Source organism: Ambystoma mexicanum, chromosome 6p (genome assembly GCF_040938575.1).
Source record: "Ambystoma mexicanum isolate Mex_15411 chromosome 6p, UKY_AmexF1_1, whole genome shotgun sequence".
NCBI classification, from domain to species: Eukaryota; Metazoa; Chordata; class Amphibia; order Caudata; family Ambystomatidae; genus Ambystoma; species Ambystoma mexicanum.
In genome coordinates, this window is record NC_090935.1 from 827,025,090 (window position 1) to 827,048,327 (window position 23,238).

General features: G+C 45.7%; 1 protein-coding gene across 2 annotated transcripts in view; it reads right to left on the minus strand.

Annotated features, from left to right (window-relative positions):
- Nucleotides 1-23,238, minus strand: part of NUDT12 (nudix hydrolase 12) — a 273,377-nt gene that overhangs the window by 125,738 nt on the left and 124,401 nt on the right. For both annotated transcript variants that reach the window (XM_069625469.1, XM_069625468.1), the window contains exon 4: nt 4,276-4,443. In XM_069625469.1, the coding sequence (XP_069481570.1) occupies nt 4,276-4,443 (168 nt within the window). The remainder of the gene's footprint in view (nt 1-4,275; nt 4,444-23,238) is intronic.

Sequence of the window (23,238 nt, forward strand, 5' to 3'; positions counted from 1 at the left end):
GTCCTTCAGCCCATCTGTCTTTGAACCCTAATGTAGTCTTGAACCATCCAATTATGTCAACTTTTGAGCCACCATAGACCCCTGGCCTTATGTAAACTTCATTTAAGTAATCTGGTCCAATTTTCTTCCATACTACTTCTCATGTCCCCTGCATTCTCGAGTGGAATCCCTCATTCCCACATTCTATAGTTCTACATGATACTACAGATGGGCAAAGACGCAATGAAAAAGTAATGTGTTGTTTACTACAATAAGCTGGGCATGTAGTTATATTAAAGTACTGTGCAAGACTTTCCTCTAAATACTCACAAAGTACACTTGTATTTAACAGGATCCAGCAGAAGCTGGTGCCTCCTAGTCTTTGTTTTATTTGTACATGAAAAGGTGTACACATTCATAAAGCACTTTTTGTATTTATTTTTGAAGTAAGTGCAAATACCCAGTAACATTTTTCCTTCTGCATGTCATAAATGTAGCAGAAAGCAACTCTGTTGAATACATTGAAAAAAGACAGTCATCTGATTATTTTGAGGATAACAGACTCCAAACAAAACTTTTTGGAAAACATTGAAAAAGGCCCACCAGAAAACGGCAAAGGCTAGGGGTAATAAAAATCTGTCTTTGAAGTGTCTGTTGATCGCTTGACCTGTTGCACTCACCAATAAATTTAGATGGGCAACAAAAGACTGTCTCTGGTTCTTCTGATCACATAGTTGATCAATAAAGGACTCTAACTAAGTGCATATTTAGAATATGTTTATTTTTCACACCAAAACAAATCCTGAGATTATGGTACAATCACAGCTAGGGCTTCTTCAAGCTTCCTTAGGACCACAGTTCTCAGTGCTTCCCGCTCTACTTTTCCAAAAAACGGCACAGATTTATGGGGTACAGGAACACACAGTGTCAGGGGTTCAAAGAGCCGAGAACATCCGTCTTGGCTCATCTGCAGGTTTGTATGGACAGCTTACGGATACTCCTGGGCGTATAGAACACAGAGTACTACCATCTCTAATGCCCTGTTTCTTTTGCTGGGGTTGGGTGTCAAATTGTTGGACCCCAGGATTGTCTGAGTTATCCCCCTTTCAGACTGTCTTGGCCCTCCCTTAGCCTCTTTTTCTACTACCTTGGGAGGTTCCACAGGGACCAGAGTCTTGCCCAGATGCTCTCTTTCTGCACCTTTCCCCTGCCACTACTCCTTCACTCTCTCCTTTGCCTTCCTTGCTCCTAGGCTCTCCCTCATTATTTCAGCTCTCTTTCCTTTCAACTTCCTCCACCCCTACCTATTCCCTCTCCATCTTCTCTTCACCTCCTCTGTTCTCCTCAATCCCTTATCTACCTCCTCTTCTCTCTCATTCACATATATTGACTGTCCCTTCTCCACCTCTGGTCTTCTCTTGTTCCGTCCTACCTTCTCCCTCTTCACCTTTGTTGTTTGTCACCTCCATTCATCTGTTCTTCACTCTTGCTCTACAATCGTAGCCCTTTCTTGCTACCACCTCTGCTCTTCACTTTCTTGTTCTACCTCTGCTTTTCTCTCTCTACCACATCTTCTTGTTTCTATTGCTTGCTCTACTTCACCCTCCATCACCTCTGCTCCCTCCCACCTTATGCACCACAGTCCTCTCCACTCTCCTTACTCCAGACTCAAACACTCCCCCACTGGTCTTGCTTCCCTCTTTCACCCTTGGTCAGAAGGGGTACTGGGCATACAATTGTTTGAGTGGGTCCAGATGTGTGTGTGTGTGTGTGTGTGTGTGTGTGGCAAGTGAGTGTATCTTGTGGAAGGGTGCTGAATGTGTGGGTTGAAAGTAGTCCAGGTGCTGCCAGTTGGCCAGCGGACTGCCTTGCGGCTCTGCTAGCCGAATGTATTCCTGCACCCACAATCTTGAATAACTCTATGAACAGCTTGTGATGCTGTTACCTGTGAGAGCCGGCATCTAAGTGAATCTACAACTGTGAAAGAGTTCAGGTTTTTGATACATGCAGAAGCTTGCAAGGCAGAAGCTTGCAAGAGAAAATGGGGTAGCTCCATAATTTACTGTGCAAGCATACTTTGCCTTGCTAATCCAGTCCTCCTCAACTATACTTGGTGGTCGGTATGGTGGCACACGGATGACATGGAGTGTCCCCAATTCTCTTCCATAGAGTGACGTGTCCCTAAGTTGCCAAGGAGGTTCAGCATGGAAGGCCTCGTTAAAAAAACAAGGCTAGGGACTGGTGATGGAGGTTTACTTTGCTGTTTACTCTCTCTTTGCTGCGTTATTATTATTATTATGTACCCTGTAAGTAAGCAAGGGTGCTGCACCACAGGCTCCCCTGTCCCTGTGCATGTTTCAGAGTAGGATCAGTCAGTGCTTCGATTGTCTGGAGAGTTTTCACTGGAGAATTCTTTCCAATGTTGTTTTGTCCTGGGGTGCAGCTGAAGTTGTCAGTGTGCTTATTTGATAGTATCACAACTGGTCAGTTAATGAATGGAGTTATGGATTCCTAAGGAAGACGGCTGTGCTCATTCTGTTGATGGTTATAAATTATGAAAGTAGTGCAGGAAGCCAAATTATCTTCATCCATAGAAGCCAATGGAGACTGCAGAAGCCGAGGAGGTTCTGGCCCAGAAACAAATCAGAGATCACTCCTGCTGCAATGTTTTTGATGTCTCCATGAAGCTTGACCGTTCTCAACATTACGACCAGGTAAAAGGGCATTTTAACAAGTTTGGCTTCATGATTGAACTTGGTGACACAGAGTAGTTAACCCAACTGTGAACAGATAAAGGCTTGGCTCACAGTTTGGATGTGACACGAAAAGGGTAACCCTTCTTGAGTGCCCTCATCTGGATGAAGTACGGCTTCATGAAAATAGATGTCCTTTTTGTTTAGTGGTAACGTGCAAGTATTTGACTGAACCTTTTGCAGGGTCGTTTTTGCTTGCAATATAGGGAGAACTTTGTTTGATACCCATCCTATCAACAATGTTTTGCCATAATGCTTTGAGCAAGGGGTCTTGGTGTGATTTAGGACAGGCTTCTTGAATGAGTCGTACTTACAGGTTTTCTAGATGTTGGAGAAGTGCATGAAGATGAATTGCAAAGGAAGTGTCTAGAGACCACTTGAGCAAACCTAAAAACACAACAATAATAATAATTTAGCATTTATATAGCGCTACAAATCCTCAGGTATCTGAGCACTGCATATTATTACCCATAGTGTGTGGTGCTCATTTATCGACCTCGGAAGGATGAAAGGCTGAGTTTGGCCTTGCCGGGATTCGAACCTGCGTCAGCAGGCTCTGCACAAATGGCAAAGCGAGCGCCCTACTCGATGTGCTATCGGACCGGCAAACCCGTGCCAATCTTTTTAGGCATGGAGGGAAAGGTAAATGAACATGGGAATGTGAAATGTGCTGGGAGGATTGTTTTTTTGCAGGTTAGACGTTAAAAGAGAAAGACGTGCTAAGTGGAGTGCACCATCTTCTGAAACTGGTTTTAACGAGCATTGATTGGCAAACTTCATTAGTTAGCTGGGAGGTTCAGAGAGGAGGGGGAAAATGAAGGATGCTACATTAATACAGATTTCAATGAACAGGGGCAAATCTGTGGAGGTATTAGACATATTTCAGCGTGAACATACTGCTCTTGCGGAGAGCAGAGGATTTAATGTGAGGTTTTGCTGCACTTTCATTTAGTGGAAATATCTTTTGCAAACAATGGGCAAACATATGGTGTACAGTTATGTGTGTAACGTTTTGATACAAACCCCCTGAATTTGAATCTGAAAAAACGTCATCAGTCTAAGGTTCTGAGGGCTTCTCCATAGATCTTCAATATATATATATATTGTTTGTGTTGGTCCTTTAAAAGGAATATCACCTCCACATAGAGTAGGGTATGTTTGGCATTTAAAGTTTCTTTTCTTCTGCTTTCACTCAATTTCAGGCGAGTGGTGTTGAGCCCGATGATTAGAGACATAGCCAATTGTGCAGATCTACTGCTGCAATGTTGCGAATGAAGCTTATTGTAAACGCTAGCTGGGCTTCAACTGTGCTTCACGTGTGATAACCTCATGTAACAAGTCTAATGGATAAAGCCTTTGCAGTGTACACTTGACTACAGCACCCTTCATAGAAACAGTATTCCTTATCCGGAAACAATAACCTGTCCACAAGTAAAACACTTGCATCTCAAAATGACGCCTCCGACAAGGACTTCATTCGCAAGAGTCAAACGGTTGGTTGCTAATGGCAGAGAATACCAAGCTTTTTTCATGATGGTCTTACCGACTCTTGGGTAGGCAGTATTGTGAACACCTTGCAGGCTGGAACATTTTTCATTTAAACATGTTCTTTTATATCCTCCTTCTTCAATCTTGGTTGCGCTTCCACACGTAGGACAGAACATATACCGACTGTGCCATGCAAGGACAGATCTTGCTTGTGCGACCACGCCTTGAAAAGAAGAACAACGGTTTTATACATTACATGGGTCAACCTATCGCAATAATGAAAACTAGTGAGAGTGAATATGGCACACTGAATTTTGCTAGTTACCGCATGGTAAGTAGGCGGTATCAGGTAATAAAATCGTGGCAAAAATGTCGCCAGTAAAATAAATTGTGGCAAAAAAGCTGTGGTTTGACCCAGTAAAGGTGTACCCCATTATACCATTTAAGGGGAACGGGGGTTGTGGGGGTGTCCCCCGCATTCTGTGGCGCAAAAAACCACAGCATTTTTGCTGCAATATTTTGTATTCACTGCCATTTTTGCCGCAATTTTAAGACATGGAATCAAGTAGGCAAAGTGAAAACAGCATTAATAATACAGAATTACAGTAACATTAGTTGCGAAATAGCATTAGACAATCACTACAGTATAAAAACAAAAAATGGCAAGAGGTAGAGTTTTACACAGATGAAAACAGTGGATGGTATGATCAGTCATTTATAACACACCTGTACACAAATGTTTCTAGGTGCAACAAGACAAGAAAGACAAAATGACGAGACCACGATCTTAATATGCAAGTGCGAGAACGAGAAGTGCAAGAGGAAAGGAGGTGGGAGGGTTGGGGAGAAGTGCCAGGGCAAGCGTTGGGGACAGCAGGGCAGCACAGCTCTGGGTAGTGCAGAGGAGGCAATGGACTATAGAGGCTACAATTACAGCTCCTACGGGCATGGAAGGTACGGAGGCAGTGCAGGGGTGACTGATCAAGAGAGCCTGGTATCCAGTGAGACTTTGTGGGTAGCCAAACAACCAGACAGGCAGTCGGGGAGGGAGAGAGAAAAAGCAGAGAAGAAGAGGAACGTTTGAGCTGCTTCCGGAACTGGTTTGGCTCAAGTTTGAGAGAGGCAGGGAGGCCATTCCAGAGGGAGGCATCTGCGGAGGAGAGAGATCTACCGCCCCACCCCACTCTTTGCCTGGAGAAGCGTCCGACCCTTATAGAATTGGAGGTAGCTGAGCGAAGGGCTCGAGAAGGAAGTTATTTAGGAACAGAGTGTTGGATGCACTGCGGGTCCTGGCCCCAGAAAGTCTTGTGGACAATGCAAAGGGTCTTGAATTTGATCCATGCAGCCACCGGGAGCCAGTGGAGAGATTTCAGGGCGGGAGAGTTACGGTCCCTGGGCTTGAGCCAAGGACAAGCCTTGCAGTCCTGTTCTGGATTTGTTGCAGAGGGCAGAGTAGTAGATGGCAGATTGAGAAAGAGGCTGTTGCAGTAGTGGGACGCAAAAGCCTTTATGTACAAGGACTATCAAAGACATATACTTCTGGAGAATCTGCTGTATTTTGGTACAGCTGTCATGGCAAAAATGCAACGAAGAGAATTCACAATCTTACTATCTTGACTGACATCTTAGTTAGAAACTCCTTCAGAGCTGCCACTGTGATCATCTCAGCAGATTTAGACTTGTGCGTGGATATCCCAGAAGAAGGTATGGATTGAGAAGTCAATTATTTGGTTGCCCTTAATGACGCCCGAATCGTGTCTAAGTCAACACATTGCAAAGAATAGGCCCATTATTTTCGGCAATGCATGTGGATGGGATACTTATCACCTTCGATCGCTCGCTTCATCAGATATTTGGTTTTCTACCAACCCAGTGGCTGTCCTAAAATGAGGCAGAAAGGATTTCGCACCAGAGATCTTCGTACCACCAGGGGGAAATTTATGTTCATAATGGAGCAGACTCATTTGCCAATCTTCTGGCTTCTCAAACATCTGGGTTATTTTACTACCTGATTTAGTACCCCTTTGTCCCATTGTTGCCAACAGAATGGCACAGAGTTTTCACCCCTCTTAACAATGTGGTCTTACAGAATGGTTTCCAACTTAGGAATCCACCTTTTTGGTGGAGTTCTGGTTTAGGATTCCACAGGTTTTATTGGCTATCCAGGTTATCACTGATTTTAGCAGAATTCCACAAGTTCAAAACAGGGTTTCTGGCTTTTTTTTTACATATTTTTGATACTTCCCTTGTGGTCGGTCTGTGGCTCAGGTAATCTCTGCAATTCCCCAGCAGCAGAAACTTCGCCTCCTGTCTCATGGCATTGTACTTACTCTTGTGCCGCATGGACTTCTTCTGATCTCTCGTAGCATATCTTTCAGAGTTTTATTAACTGACCAGTGATTTACCACTCACATGGTCCGGTCTAGTTTTTCAGTGCTTTGTGAAGTGCCTCTCTCTTAAAAAGGTCTCGTCATCATATACCCCAGTGATACTTGATAAACTCTTCTCTGGCCTCCTGCAGCCTGTAAGTGGCCCACTACCCACAGTGTTCTGGGGTGTGCTTTAGCATTTCTTCCAGCAGCATATCAGCTATCTGCATACCACAGCGTTCCTGTAGCACTATCTCTACATTCCTCTTCCTCATGACATTCCTTACTTACAATTTGCTTCCGATTCCTTGTGCCAGCACTGCCAGCAACAGTAGCCAGTCCAATCTTCACGTGCGTACATGCAGAAGCGAGCTAATGTTGTTAGTTGAACTTTTTAATAATAGGACAATAAACATTTCTCTTTTCACTCGCGTGGGGAGCAAACGCTGCAGAACTCCATTGTTAATCTCCTTAAACATTGTAAACTTTATGAAGGAGTGGTCATGTGTGCTAATTGCCTTCTGCAATGGGAGAGTGACCTTTGCACCTTAATTCACAGAGGCATTAAATGCTCATAAAGAAAGTAGGTTCAAACCATTGTTTCTACAGTTGAAGATAGAGTAAGCATTGCCCAAGCCAAGAGTATTCCCCTGTTAAGACTGAAGGCAGCCTTTCTTAAAGCCAGAAAACAAAGCAACTAAGACTGGGAGCCCAATAGAAGTTTAACCTGGCCTAAGATACAAGTGTGCACACATTACCTGAAGCCAAGAGAGTGGCACCAAGGCTTCTGGGTAATTATTTGACAAACAGTTGGCAGAAAGATAGTCGTAAATTTGGGGAAGGGAAACCTGTTGCTCATGATGTCTTTGCCAAAGACTTTACTCAACAGTGAGAAGTGGGTCATGCAGGCAAAGTGAAGTTGTTGTGGCAGACAGACGAGAGGCAAAGCGGCTGCCCCTTTTGAAGAGAGATATTCAGAGGAAGAATGCCTTGCATGTTTCAAGGTAAAGTGCCTTGACATAAATCTGATCAGAACTAAAACCCATCATAAATCACAAAGTACTGAAGCTTTAGTGTAATCACAAAGTGATGAAGCTGTGGTGGTATTTCTGGGTGTCAGTCGATGCAGAACCTCAGTAGCACAAGTAAAGTGAGTACTGTGAGACAAAGTAGAACGTTCTCATGATACAGCAATACTGTGAAGTCATCATGACAAACAGACTGTGAATCCTAAAATGTTGTATATTGACTTAACAATTGTTAACCAAGAACTGTGTTTACCTAACAATAATAGTAGTTGCATTTCTTTTTTAACTGTGGCAAGTCTTCTTGTGGCAAGTGGTGACAAAGTATTGTGGCTAGGAATACCATTTGACTTGTTTTGAGGAAGTGAAAGTCCATATTTCACCAAAAAGAAAGTATTTGCTATTGTTGGAACTTTGGTTAACAAGACTTTACCTTGACATTGAAATATCAAGAACTGATGAGAACGGATCCGAGACTATCTTACCAAGAGGGATTTCCTTATTTCGTTTGTTGAACATTGGAGTTGAATTCACTTTGAATCCTGGGGAAGGGAACTCACCCAGGTTGTTGAGAGGTTATCAATAAACTGAATGTCGTTGATGTTAACTGAATTGCCATTTATCTTAAGTGTGAGGGTCAGATATCCTGTTTTAAGAGTGTTCCACTTTAGTTTTGTTAGGCAGGGAAATCCTAAGCAGAGTAGGGCTAGTGAAGCATTTAATAATTTTTTCTTTAATAAAATGCCATATTTTGAACAATCATCAAACAGGTGTCCGCCTCGCATTGGTGACCCCTCAAAAAGGGCGAGTGTGAGGTGAGCAGTATCTGCTCAAGTGTCCGAGCTGGGTAAGAGCAGGAGCATGTTCTTGAGGTCCACCCTTTGGGAACGAAGCCATTGGGATGAAAGCAGATAGGTGTGAAAGAGAAAGTAGACACATGTACAATCTGAAACAATGTAGAATACACATGCATGTGTAGGATGAAAGACTTAGGCAGAGTCATGGTGTTTTGGTAGGTCACTGTTACTTTGCTGCCACGAGGGAAAGACTGTGCGATCAGGTGAGGTATCGGGGATTAGAGATGGGCACGGGAGTAAGAGCAAAGGAAGACACAGATAGGTTTCCTTCTCATCGGAGTCCACAGCGATTCCGACTATTAAGAGGTCCTGGAAAAGTAACAGATCAAAGTTTGATGAGAGAATTAAGAATCTCATCTGGGAGACTTTCTGAAAGGAAAGGGAATCAGATCAAAAGAGAAAAGTAGCAGTGGAAGGTAAGGAATTTCATCTCTTAAATGTTCTTCTTTGCCTTACCTACCTTTTGATGAGCAAGAAAATAAGGACAGTCCCAAAGTTAAGTTGTTGGAATGCGAAGAATTTGCCAAAGCGCTGATACGTTTCCAAACAAATGGTCTTTGGCAAAGCAGAGCGTGCTGGCTCTTCCACTGATCCAACAGGCAGGCAGTTATGAAAGGCCTCCCTCTTACATTCTTAAGAAGGCAATGTGGAAGGATCACAAGAGCACAGCATCCTTTGTTGGCCAAACCCTATCGTCTCACTAGAGGCAATTTCCCTCCTGGTTAGTTTAACTGGACGACCATCAATGGTACCTGACAAAGCAGTGATCAGGGATCTCACAGACAGAAAAGTGGCCACTATGCATCCTATTATGAATAAGACTCTCTTGGACGACTTACAAGAATTAAAGTATACACAATATTGGAAGCAGGCACAGTTGGATCAACACTGATAGAGGAGGTGCACCTGGGAGCAGAGTTCCTCTTGTAAGAAGCATATGATAGTGGCAGCATGACAGACAATTCTCAGAACAATGTGGCCGCTGTCTGGTTTTTAAAAGCCCAATACATTTTAGGGATCAGTTGGAGGTAAAGGGAGACCATAAACAAGAGACAAACATGCAGGAACACGGTGGATCAAACCCACAGAGTTCAGAAATCTCAGTCCAGCTGACCAAGATAAGGAGGAAGGATGAACAGAGGACTCCTGACCTTTAGAGCGACCTGAAAACCAACAAACCGCAAAGTCTACTTTCCGTAGAGATTACAGCAGTCCAGACTACACCAGAATTCTGCTTCTTAAAATTCACCTAGAAGTTAGTGTCAGACACCTGGATTTCGACCATAATTCTCAAGAATTATAAAACTGAATTTTCAGAAAGGCCAGCTCAGACAAGAGTGATCAGAAGAGCATGGCAAGGGGTGTAAAAAAGAATTGGTACAATGCCAAGGTTCCAAAGTACATGTGGAACAAGAGATGCTATTCTGTGTTGTCACTATGCTGGTTTGCAACATATGCTTTAAGAAGGAAACTCTTCAAAGGGTCTTCCCTCCCTAATCAACAAGGGAGATTTGCTGGCATGAAAGGATTGAGCAGATGACTATCACCATATTCCGCTTAGAAAAGCCAATCACCTATGCCTTTGATTCGCCATAGGCGAGGGTAATTATCAGTTCACAGATCTGTTTTTCAGGGTCAGGCCGGCAATCCGGGCCTTCAAGAAAGTTCTTTCTTGGCGGTTGTGCTTCCTTCACAAAAAGGGCGTTGGCAATATATCCTTATTTAGATGACTGGCTACTGAAAGGTCGATCTAGCAACCTAGTTGAAATGGTGTTTCAAACATGCACCTTGTTAGATGAAGCCTCCTGAACATTACCAATAATTCTGATCTTCTTTAGGCCCTTCAGACTAGAAGGTAGAGGAAGTCCAGTCAGTTTGTCTCCATCAACAATGTGGCTCCAAATCCATGGATTGATGATGGCATGTGTCTTTGTAACACCACTGCTTAGCACCTGTGATAATCCCAACAGATGCCAGGGCAAATGGTTAGATAGTTTATGAGAATAGAATGACCCACCTCTGTGGAATGTGACACAAGCTTTGATGTTTTCCAATTGGAGAGATTTCGGGGCAATGTGACGGGCTCTGAAGTTTTTCCCTCCTGTGAAATGGTGGAATGCTGCTCTGATAAGGACAGAGAACATGATGACCATTGCCTACGTGAAGTATCAAAGGGGGATAAGATTGCGACCAGTGGAGAGTATAGCATATGCTCTTGGATTTCGGCAATAAAGAATTTTCTGTATTTGTTTGCCACTCACATCCACAGAGAGGACAATGGAATGGCAGACTACCCTCAGCAGGCCCTCTCGATTGGCCACTTTGCTTTCCGACCTTCGAGAAAACCATGAAATGTGAGATTCTTCTAGAAGTCCAGTTGGCTTCATTGAAGAAGAATTTGCTTACCCTTTTCTGCTCATGTTTCTCCTGGAGCTGGGAGCATAGAGCATGGCTGACCTCTATTAATTGGCCACAGGAATTGGTGTAGGAATTTCACTCCTATCCTCATTCCCAATCTCTTGTGCAAGGAGTAAGGGTGCCTTTGTCCAACTAGTTACATCGCTTTGGCCGATGAGGATGTGGTTCTTGCTTCTACAGCAGCTGTCGCATATCCCTCCTATAATCGATCTCTCTCCCTCCCTCCATAATTCCCTCGCTCCCTACCTCCCTCGCCGTCTCCTTCTCCCTCCCCATGTCCCTCTCCAGAGCAGCATCTAGAGCTGGGTGGCTTGGAGGTAGAGGAAAGGGCTAATAATGCAGAGGATCTCACCAGGTTCAATTCAGGGTTCCAGATAACCCTCTACTCTGTTCTCATTTCAGACACATGATTTAATTCAGTGTCCAACATTGTCACCAAGGGGCCTTGGCCTTACTTTGTGGTGCTCGCAGGATTACTCATTTTAATCTGGAAGGCTTTAATGTGTGGTTAGTGCACTCCAAACGGAGGTCTCAATGCTCAGCCATGAAGGCTTTTTCTCGGGCGTGGTAGCTGGAGGGGTAAAAGGTTCTTAGCAGGCTTCTCAAAAGCTTACCCATGTATCAGACCTACCATTTGTGCTCACCTTTTGAACCTCTGAATGTGATAGATAAAAAGAGGATCACCTACAAGACTAGTTTTCGGCCTGCCATATCTCTCAGAACATTGGGGAGTTGGGGGCCTTACCTACATGTCTCTCTAGAAGATAGTTCCCTCAGGTGCAATACAGCCTCATGTCCTTGTGTCTTCCATTAATCTTTCTCTAGGTTTTATTATCTGTACCCTTCCTGAGAATGTATCAGAAATAGAAGAGATTGTAATGGCAGGCCTAGATGAACTAGTGGTGTGCTTTGCTTTCCTGGATAGAACAGCTCCTTTCAAGAAATCCATTAGTTTGTCTGTTACTTTTGGTGCACTGGAATGGGGGTGGGAGGAGGTCTTGGATATTCCAGCAGAAGATCCATAAAATATGAATTGCAAGTGGTCTGTTGTCCTCTGTGAGAAACCCAAGGATGTTCTCACTCCTATTCCCCCTGGGTCGTCTGTGCAGGTGGCCAGGATAAGGCCATAACTTTTGGATCCTGACCCTGGGGGTGGCCAAGCGAGGGAGGATCACCTGGGTGGAGGGTCCTTGGGGCTGGGAGTGGGGTGCCCTTGGGCGAGACATGGTATCCCCCTCTCCCTACTGACAACCACCCTAACCCTTCCCCAACCGTTATGGACTATTATAAATCAGTTCCTCTCAAATCTTCACATCTAAACTTTGACAACACTGAGACAAAGAAGATGCACCTAAAAGTAATTAAGATTACCCTTTTTAACCACTCTGGTACTGGGACAAAGAAGATGCCTGTAAGAACCTATGAGGGTCAGGCATCCGCCTGTAATTGGAGTCAGGCTGGACTAATCAGAGTCTCACCAATGTAGCCTGTCAAGGGGCTGCAGGTGTATAAAGGGAGACCAGCCCAGCATAGCAGGGATCAACAGGGGAAGTAGCATGAAACCTGTGAAAGGAGGCAGCCATGGCGGCCCAGGAGGCCAGCAGAAGTTCCAGTGCGGTTGTGGGACCCGACGTAAGTGGGCTCTGTATTCCCCACAGGCCTGGAAGCCTCTAGACCGAAGAGCCGGCTGAGAAGGAGCCCACTGTGAACCGGGGTAGACTGAATGCTAAGATCAGCAAATACAGGGAGACACTTGAATAGGAGGTGTGGTGTACACTGTCTGATGTTGATAGAATGCTATTACTCACGTACAGTTCTTACAAGAGATTGTGCTGTCAAAGTGCCAGGAGTTCAGTTGTAGGCAACAGCAGCAGTAGATAGTTGGATTAAGTGGCTCACTCGTTGCACCACAAGGCAAACAGGGGCTAACCGGGCCTTTTCCTGGTCTGCACCGGGCCGCCGGCTTTCTGCCTGCCGTCGGAAGTTGTGAACTAAAATAAGGCTATATGTTGCCTAGCAACGTGGCTGCTTCCAAGCCTCGTTATGGGCCTGTGCAACGCCCAACATTTTCTTTTCCTTTGAATGCGGGATAGTGTTAGAAATCATCTGTTTCAGCTTCTGGCTGATTAATGGAGCAGATGGGAGCTCGACAATCTTATAAAAGATTAAAAAAAACATCAAAAGTATGAGACATGAATGCATGATTGTTCCTTTGTGACCAATGTTGGATTTTCAGACTCAAAACAGATAAGTATGGCTTAAATGAAGACGTTGCTTGGCAGTAATTGGACACTTTATGATAATGCCACAACTATGCTCTGACTGAATTTAAACAAAGTACTAAATCAGTAAAAAAGCAGAACAACATTGTTTATAGTGCACGTTTACACTTTTCTTTTCCCCCTTTCGAAGCTAGGCTTGTTTGTCAGAAGATGATTGTTCACAACAATATAACGGGCTCAGTAAGATGATAAATATCTTCTCTTACAATTAACCAAAACGAAATTTGCAACTTTATGTGGTGTAAATTACAAGGTCTATTTGATGCACTATGAAAAAGAGCCAAATCAAAGATGGAGGTTCATGTGTCATGTAGATCGCTTCGGACATCATGTCAATATACGATTACACATGCACAAGTTGGCGGCCGCTGTTATAAGCACACAGCATGAGATCGCATTTCGGGCCGGAACCACAGACCGCCAAATAAGGTATTCATAAAATATAACAATATAGTACCTTTATATATTTTTGGGCACAAATACTAACAGCTTCCTTCACTATAATAAACAAATGAATTGTGCACTCTGGTTTTCGTTTTACTCAGTCTGCATCTAAATTAAAATTAAACTATGCAGATCCAGTCTATTTAAGGTTAGTGCACGTTTATTTAGATGTCATACAATACATTAAGATGGCACTGATAATTGTGTCCGCTCTAGTGTACCAAATTTTCTAATTCAAAATAATTCATAGACAATGATAGCCTATGTTTTGTGTTTTCTTTTTGGAAAACTCACAAATTAGAAGGAAGAAAATAAGAACCGATATTAAGAATTAGCATTTTGAACCAGTTAAAAAGAAGAGTAAGAGATGATATGGTCCCGAAGAAGGCAACCTAAATTTGCACAAACTGTTTGGCAAAAAGCTAGGGATATATTTAATTGGTTTGAGATACCTTAGGTGAATAATAGGGGAATTCAATTCCTCGATCTTCCACATGAAGTACACACCCATATGAGGGTAGAATAAAATAAGTCATGCTCCACGTGTGAACGTTTTTCTTCTTTTTAGCGATCAGGTCCCACAGTCCAGTTTCGAATTTATTTTAGAATGTTTGCTATCACTATATGATAGGTGGCACATACCCGCAATCTAGCGTCAGCTCCTGAATACATAGATAGATAGGGGCTGGTAGTACCTATAATCATTAAAAGGAACCATGAATTCCTCTATATGATATGATATATGGCATTTATAACGCGCCTACACACAAGTGTTTCAAGGCGTGACGAGACAAGGGACGGGGAACAAAGGGAGGACAGACAACAATCATACCAGGCCAGGTGTCATTCAGATCACGCAAGTGCATGGGAAGGGGGAAGGGAGTAAGTGCAGGGGGAGGCGGAAGGGACAGTGCAGTACATGGGAATAGAATAATAACAATAAGTAAAAGTAACAGCCAGGAGGTGGGCAAGTGCTAGTAGTGGGACTGTAGAGATACAGAAACAGTGTCCAAGTGCGGGTGTTGCCAGGCAGGCAGTGCAAGGGTGAGTGACTGGCGGGGGATGAACCTGGGCCCAGGATCAGAGGGTGGCCAGGTAACCAGTGCAGATTCAGTTTCAGCCAGGAGGTGAGCAGGGGAGAGGAGGAGAAAAGGCAGAAGCAAAGAGAAAAGTTTGGAGGTGCTTCCTGACCGGAGATGGTTCTCCTCAAGTTTAAGGGAGGCAGGGAAGCTGTTCCAGAGGAAGCCCCAGCCAAAGAAAGAGATATACCACCAACTTGGAGAAGCGACTGACCCTGAAGGAGTTGGAGCCGGATGAGCGAAGAGCTCGAGAAGTAAGATATTTAGGAAGAGAGAGTTGAAAGTATTGAGGCCCCAGAAGGCCTTGTGGACAATGCATAGGGTTTGAACTTGATACTTGCAGCCACTGGGAGCCAGTGCAGAGATTTCATTCCGGGTGAGATACGATCCCTGGTCTTGAGGCCAAGGACAAGTCTTGCAGTCCTGTTCTGGATGAGTTGCAAAGGGGGGAAGAGTAGAGGCAGGCAGATTTAGAAAAAGGCTGTTCCAGTAGTCCAAACTAGAGAGAACCAGAGCTCTAGAGACAGTGAGCTTCTGGGGGAAGGTGAGGAAAGGTAGAATACCTCTGAGGAGGTGCAGCTGGTAGTGTGACTTCTTAGAAACGTCAAAGATGTGAGGAGAGAAGGAGAGTGTGGAGTCGAAGATGACCCAAAGGTTTTTTGCCTTGCATGTTGGAGCAGGAGGAGGGCCAAGAGAGGACGGTCAGATAGCGATAGGGAAGGAGGGAGCGGGTGTGCCGATGAGGAGAATCCCAGTCTTACTGGCATTAAGGCAGAGGTCACTGGCGGAGCACCACTCCTGGATAGCAGACAGACAGAGATGAGAGTCAGAGAAGAGGTGGCCGAAGGTAGCCTGAAAATAGCAGAGTGTCATCTGCAAAGCACTGAAAGTTATGAAGACAACCAACAGATTCAGTGTGGAGATTAAGCTGGGAGATGGCCAGTTTTTCTAGGAGTTTGCCCAGGAAGGGAGTGATGGAGATTGGACGATAGTTAGCCGGACAGGAAGGGTCGGCAGAGGGTTTCTTAAGAAGAGGGTGCACAATGGAGTGCTTCAGGGGGGATGGGAAGACTCCAGTGGAGAAGGAGTGGTTGCAGAAGTCAGCCAGGGCAGGAGCCAGGGAGTCGATGTGGTCCGTGATGGTTTTGGAGCAACAGGGGTGAACCTGTGAGACTTTCATAGATCGGACTTGTCTCGAAACTTTGTCAGCGGAGAACAGGGGAAAGGCAGAGAAGGAGGGAGGAGAGGTGGCTGCAGACGGGACAGAGGAAGAGCAGGGAGTAAAGGGAGGGAGGGGAGAAGAGGAGAGTGAGGACAGGAAAATTTGCGTTTTAGAGATGAAGTGAGAAGCCAGTGCCGTGCAGAGGGCCTGGGAAGGGACAGGAGAGGTAGAGACTGTAGCAGGACTGGCCAGTACCTTGCAGATTTTAAAGAGTTCAGCCGAATTGTTAGATGCCACAGAGACGCAGGCTTGGATAAGAGCTGTCTTCTTGGTGAGGACAGAGAGGCGGTATTGCCTTTGGAGCAGGCGGCAGGCCAGTTTGTCAGAGGATGTACATGAAGCAAGCCATTTCTTCTCAGCCACCCGGCACTTGCGTTTAAGGGTGATGAGGTCTGCGTCGTACCAGGAATTGCACTTGGGTTTAGGCTTCAGACAGATTCTCATGACAGGGGTAGGAATATAAAGAATATCAGATATAGAAGAGTGGAGTATGGAAAGGGCTGTGTCAGGGGTGAGAGTCAGCCAAAGGGATGGGGGGTGAGAAAGTGGCGGCGAAGGCCTCAACTGACACGCGCTTCATGGGTCGGATGACCGAGAAGGTGGGTGGCAGTGATGGAAGTGGCTTGGCCTGAGGGGTAGAGAGGGTGAGATGGGAGGAGAGGAGAAAGTGATCACTCCAGGAGAGAGGAGTGGTGAGAGGGGCAGAAAGGGGAAGGTCACTACCTAAGGGTTTGGTGCGCATTACCAAATAAATAAACAAACAAACAAACTAGGACACGCAGATCAGAGCTTTGATAATGCATTAGTACCCGGCGTGGCGATGCCAAGGGATACTCCACAGTGCAATCCTGTGGATGCACTTGCGTGCATCACGCGCCGGGTATACTGAGGTTTACAAACTTACCTCTGTACGCTGCCATTTCCCTGACTGCAGTCGAAGAATCGGCGACTCAATGCCTTTACACGTGCAATGCATTCTGTGCATGTAAGACAATACGTAAAATGCACATTACTGTATTTAACATATTGCCTTACACGTGCAGAATACATTGCACTTATAAAAGCATTCCTCCCCATTCATTACTATGGATCAACTTGGCCCAAAACGGCGCCCTGTTTTTCCATAGTATTGAAGCAGTATGCGCATTCTAGTGTTCCTAGAGCTAACGCATACTGCTGCGACCGCCTTTTCAAATGGCAAAAGAAATGCTGCTTGAAAATGTTTCACTACGGCATAGTATTCCGGGGCCACAAACCCCGGAATACTAGTGGCAATAACCCCCTCGTTGGCCAGCCATTACGTCCTAATGGTAAAGCCCACTGGGCCCGTGCTAACTTTAGGCGGTAATGGCCAGCCGGCTCACGTACCTGCCTGCCACAGTATTTCAGGCGGGTACCTCTTCACCACAGGGTGAAGTGAATAAATTATGTCACTGGGTGTGCAGTACTGGATCCATGTAATTTTTTGTGACAGTGCAGGAAAATCTTGACCTTTTTGCTACTCTTCATGAAATAAGGACTGGGACATGGAAGAGGAATTTCGAGGTAATGGCCCAATTAATTTCCAGTAATCTTCATTAACCCTACTCTTTCTTATCCCAATACTTGTGCCCTACTTACCCACCTGGGCGTATATTTGTTCCAAGTTACTTGGAGCGAATACAGGAAGGCATAGCAAGCGAAACCGTTTATATCCTGGATGGAAGGGGGATTCACTTTTTTGTTTTTGTTTTTGTTTAAAGTATTGCAATTTTGTAGTTGATGGTCGAAGTAAGTGATGTGGGGGTGAGGAGAAGGCATAATGAAAATGACTCCTACAACCTGTGAGTGTTTCAGAATACCCTGGCCAAGAGTGTGCCAACTAACCAGAATTACATGTCAGTGGACTGCTGACACACCACAACACATTCAGCCTCAGTCTCACCATGGATGCGCAAAGACAAGATTTTGGGCCTCTGCCCAGCCACATGTATAGTAAATTACTGCTGTGAGTCCCCAGAGGGTGAAGCACAATAGGAAGTGACCTGTGGGTGGGTGGTCGCAGAAAACAAGGCTTTAGGGAACTGAGACTGGGGAGTCATGGAAGGTTAGCCCCCACAGAGAGCAGCAATTCCACGGAGTAGACTATTGAGGGAGGGGGATGAGGTGTGGCTGTGCAATGGGAAACGGCCCAAGATGAGGAGAAAATAGGCAGGGGTAGCAGGGCATGGTGGGCTGTGCCCCAATAGAGAGCTGAGACAAGCAGAGAGAGTGTGGGCAAAGAATTTCTAATGTGCAGGGATAGCCATTCATTGATTGGCAGCACCATGCCAGGCATACAGTGCACTAGTTACTGCTGCAATGTCAGCATGGATCGGATTACTGGTAATTGAGGCGTTTCTGGATCTTGACTCTGCGTGTGTCCTCTGCAACCTCTCAGCAAGTACTGCCCAATGTCTCGGGTAGTGACTTTCAAAAGCTATTGAAAATCTATGTAGTTCTGGGACCAAGCAGCTTCCTTGTCCATCACAATCATGAACCACACAGCTTGCTGTGCCTCTGCTGTTCCCAGACTGGCCTAGCCTTGGCTATTTGCTGCTGAGATCTGTACTTACTTCATGGCACTCATGGTGTTCCACCCACTGTTTTGCTAAGCGTTCCATGGCATTTCTGAATTAGTCCTTACTTTGCTGGGCCACTGCCAAGCTGTGGTCAATTATAATGAGCTAAGAAGAAAGACAATGGACGTCTTTTACACTTAGCATAGGATTTTGACGGCTTGTAGATCATGACTCGTCACTCTTCAATTTCTATACAGATGGTACCCAAATATATATATGGAGGTGGATGAGAGCGAAATATTTTGGATCCCTCTCTATAAATGAGAATTGGTAGAGACGCTATCTCCACTCAAGGCAGTGGTGATTTACCTCTAAAGCCCTTCCACGTTGTAACCTTTCAGACCTTTTTTGATTCTACAATCACACACAAGGACAATGCAAAAGATTTGGAAGCTAATTGGGAACATTTATTTTCCCAAAGGGACGACAATTCTACAATGGTAGACTGTTTTTTCAGCTACACTAGGTAATTACTGTCATGAGCACTGCTCCCGAGAAGCCAAGTCAAGCCCAGCATCCCCGGAAGCAGGCTCACGACCCTCGTCCCCGGCTCCAGCAAACCCCTATTGGGGCCCTTTGGACCATGTCCTGGCGCCTCTGGCGCCAGGCTCATAAGGAACCTCAGTCCCGGCGCCGGGCTCATAATTCTTGCAAAGGTGCTTGGGTGGACCTACCTGTAGCAGACCATGCTGCATACTCACCTTTGCAAATGCTGGCAGGATGAAGTCCCCAGCCTTCTGCTGGGAGGAACTATTCCCTGAACTGGGACTACTTTCTTACCTGGGTGGGGCTGGTGCCACTCCTTAGCTCTGGAACACAGGAACTCTTACCAGGGCGGGGCTGAGGAAGAAGACACCCAATCACTCCAACACTATTTAAACCACACCCGATTGGGAAAACGTGTTTCGCGTTATTCTGCATCTGCAGCAGGATGCTCACCGAGTCAGCTCCAGCATTCCAGTGACATCTCCAGCTTCAGCTCAGCAACCCGTGGAAGAAAGACACGAGAACTATACTTACCATCCAGGAATCCAGACACCGGCAGAACCTGCAAGCAAAAGAAACATAAGGTTAGCAAGTTGCAACACGTTCGCAGCCGCGCTCGCTTACCTGATCCATCTGTGCTTTCACGGATTCTTCGCGGCCTTCTCTTCAGCAGCCTAACGGCACCTGTAAAGACAAAGAACATTGGTAAGTAGGAATCGAGTGAGGCGGCCGCATTTACTTTTCTTACCTGCTTTTGTGCGCGTATTACGATCTCTTCAACCGCAGCAGCCCGGCACCTGAAAACAAGAAAAGACATTATTTAAGTGCCATTAAAGAATGCAAGAAAGCCTAACACGTACGTGTTTCCCCACGTGCATCCGCGACTGGGAAAACGCCCGCAAGATCCCGACACCTACAAATAAGAAAAGAACATTGTTAGAGGTGCTATAATAAGGTCACAGATCATTATACTCACGTACTTCGCACGTGCAACGGCAACGGACGAACAACGCCCGCAACATCTCAAGACCTGAAAACAGAAAACAAGGGACATTATTGAGGTGTCATTGAAATTCCCATACCTACGTACAACCGAACGTGTCGCGCTCTCAGTGACCACGCCCTCAGCATCCAGGCACCTGAAAAAGACAATGCAAAGACTTCATTAAAGGTGCCCATCTCTTCAAGACTATAAACTCTTTATACCTACTGGCATCCGCTCGTGCAGTAACGGCGGCATCACCTTTTGGCATCTCAGCACCTGTGCCACTTCTAAGGCCACAAAAGACTTTGAGGACCTCCAGTGACGTAACTGGAACCCACGCACCCCTGCATAAATCGCAGGATGGACAGCCCAGCATTTATACGCCTAAGGTGAGAGCTCACCAGGACATTGGACTTTCGGAGAGTTGGCGATTAGTGAGGAGGAAGTCCAGCCAAACGGTCATTAACCCTTTTTTTTCCGCCTGCAGAAACCTTACCCTGCAAGCCAGACGGTCAATAAGAGGAAGCCCAGTCCAGAGAGTCATCCGAGCTCTACGCTTCTCAATTGAAAAGACTATAACAGTTCAGCCGGGACCACCACCTCCGTGGGAATCAGGTGAGCGTTACAGAACGCGAAGCCCTCCAATAACCTCCTACCCAGGCGCCATGGAAACTTCCGACACTGATCAACTGGCCCAGTTACTAGGGGAATTAAAAGCTGAAGTACATGCTGCCCGTCAGGAAATGAATGCACTGAGGAGGGAATTGATTATGTCCAAAGAACGAACTGATGACCTCGCAGGCCAGTTATTACAAACACAAGCAGGGCAAACCCCTCTACCTAATTCAGGAGGGACCTATACCCCGGCGGCTTTAGCCAATCCTGTTCAAATTAATCTGCCCAGAAATGTGCCTTTGGCTCCGCCTGAACGCTTCTCTGGTGACCCTAAGAGGTTTGCGGTGTTCATAAATCAGTGCTGATTGCACTTTCTTTGTAGACCAGCTGCTTTTCCGACTGATCAGGCTAAAGTAGCCTTTGTGCTTTCGTATCTTAGCGGCAGCGCCGCTGATTGGTCGATCCCTCTGGTTACACAGGATGACCCGATTCTTCGCAATTTCCAGGCCTCCCAGGCCAATATGGAAAGACTTTTCGCAAGACATTCCCAGGGGCAGGCCCTGGACAACAAACTCCTTTCCCTATGGCAGGGCAATCAGGATCTTCTGGCTTATATTGCATCATTTAACAGACTAATCGTAGAAACCAGATGGCCCGAGGACAAGAGGATCACGCTTTTACACAGGGGATTGCGTGGCGAACTCAAAGACGTCCTAGCCCAGGTCGTGAATCCCCCTCAAGATCGTTCAGAGTACATCGATTTAGTGGTCCAATTGGATCACAGACTACAAAACAGAAAGGCAGACCACTCCAGGTTCGAAACTCGAGTATTCTCTAAGCCACTAACTCACACCAAAGGAGTTGAAGCCGTAGAACCTATGCAAATAGGGATCGTAAAGGGTCCCGTAACCCAGAAAGAACGCGACAGGAGACGACAATTGCAGCTATGTCTCTATTGTGGAAATTCAGGACATTTCCTCCGAGATTGCCCGGTGAAACCTCCGAAGAAGAGAGTGGGAGCTTCTGATAAGAATTCAGAAAAGCCCGAGCCGGGAAATGACCTCGCCCGACAAGTGTAGAGGTCTGCTTGCCGAGCGTGAAAACCAGTTCTTTGACCTCGCACTTCATAATGTCAATGGTCCTCATAAATCCAGAACGACCGGATCGTTTGCATGCCATTAAAGCATACATTGATAGCGGAGCGATTGGAAATGATGTAGACCGCGAGATGGCTTCCAGGATGAACCTACCCCTTTGTCCTAAGGTAATTAAAGACGTCATTACCACAGTGGATGGTACGGAAATAGCCTCCGGACCGGTAACCCATACCACCACAGAAGTGACGTTATTAGGCCAAGATGGACATCGGGAGGTAATCGTGTTCGATGTGATCAAGGCCCCTCAGTTCCAAATAATTCTGGGGATCCCTTGGTTGGAGAAACACAATCCTCAAATTGATTGGCGAGCAAAGACGATACAGTTCCCAGAGTGTGCACCTACTTGTTATCCTCGACCCAGTATTGGCCTAGCGGTAGCAACATCCGAAGGACCGCAATTGCCTCCAGAGTATCAAGAATTCCAAGATGTCTTTCAGTAGGAACAGGCTAATACCCTGCCTCCCCACAGATCTTACGACTGTCAAATAGACCTGATACCCGGAGCCACTCCCCCTTGTAGTAGAATTTACGCCCTTACCGAGCCCGAAAATCTTCATTTGCGACAGTATCTGGACCAGTACCTGGCCAATGGATTTATCCGCCCATCAAAGTCTCCTGCATCCTCGGCTCTGTTCTTCGTACCTAAAAAAGAAGGTGAACTTAGAAGCTGTATTGATTATCGTGCCCTGAACCAGATAAAGGTAAAGAACAGATACCCCCTACCTCTGATTATGGAACTCCTTGACCAAGTTAAGAACGCCTGCATTTATACAAAGCCAGATCTCCGGGGAGCCTACCACTTGGTACGGATTAAAGAAGGCGACGAATGGAATACGGCATTTCGCACCAAGTATGGACTATTTGAATACCAAGTGATGCCCTTCGGACTATGCAATGCACTAGCTGCTTTTCAGTATTTTATGAATGATGTCCTCAGAGAACTCATAGATGTTTGCGTAGTCGTCTACATAGATGACATCCTTGTGTACTCATCTTCAGAAGCAGATCATCGGAAACATGTTAGAGCCGTCCTTGAAAAACTCTGCCAACATAAGCTTTTCGCTAAGCTCGAAAAATGTGTTTTTCACATCACGGAGGTCGAATTTCTAGGCTTTATTCTGACACCCAAAGGAGTCCACATGGACTCGAGAAAGGTGGACGCTATCACCAAGTGGCCATCACCTACTTCCGTGAAAGGTGTCGAAAGCATGTTAGGTTTCGCCAACTTTTACCGCAGGTTTATTCCAGAGTTTTCACGAGTGGTGCAGCCCATCACCGCCCTCTTAAGAAAAAACAAACGTTTCGAGTGGTCAACAGAAGCAGAACAGGCCTTTCAAGAGCTAAAAGCCAAGTTCACCTCAGCACCCATACTGAAACACCCACGTCCAGACCTCCCTTAGATCGTTGAGACCGACGCCTCCAGCTTAGCAATGGGGGCGGTTCTATCACAGAGAGATCCGGAAACTAACCAATTGCACC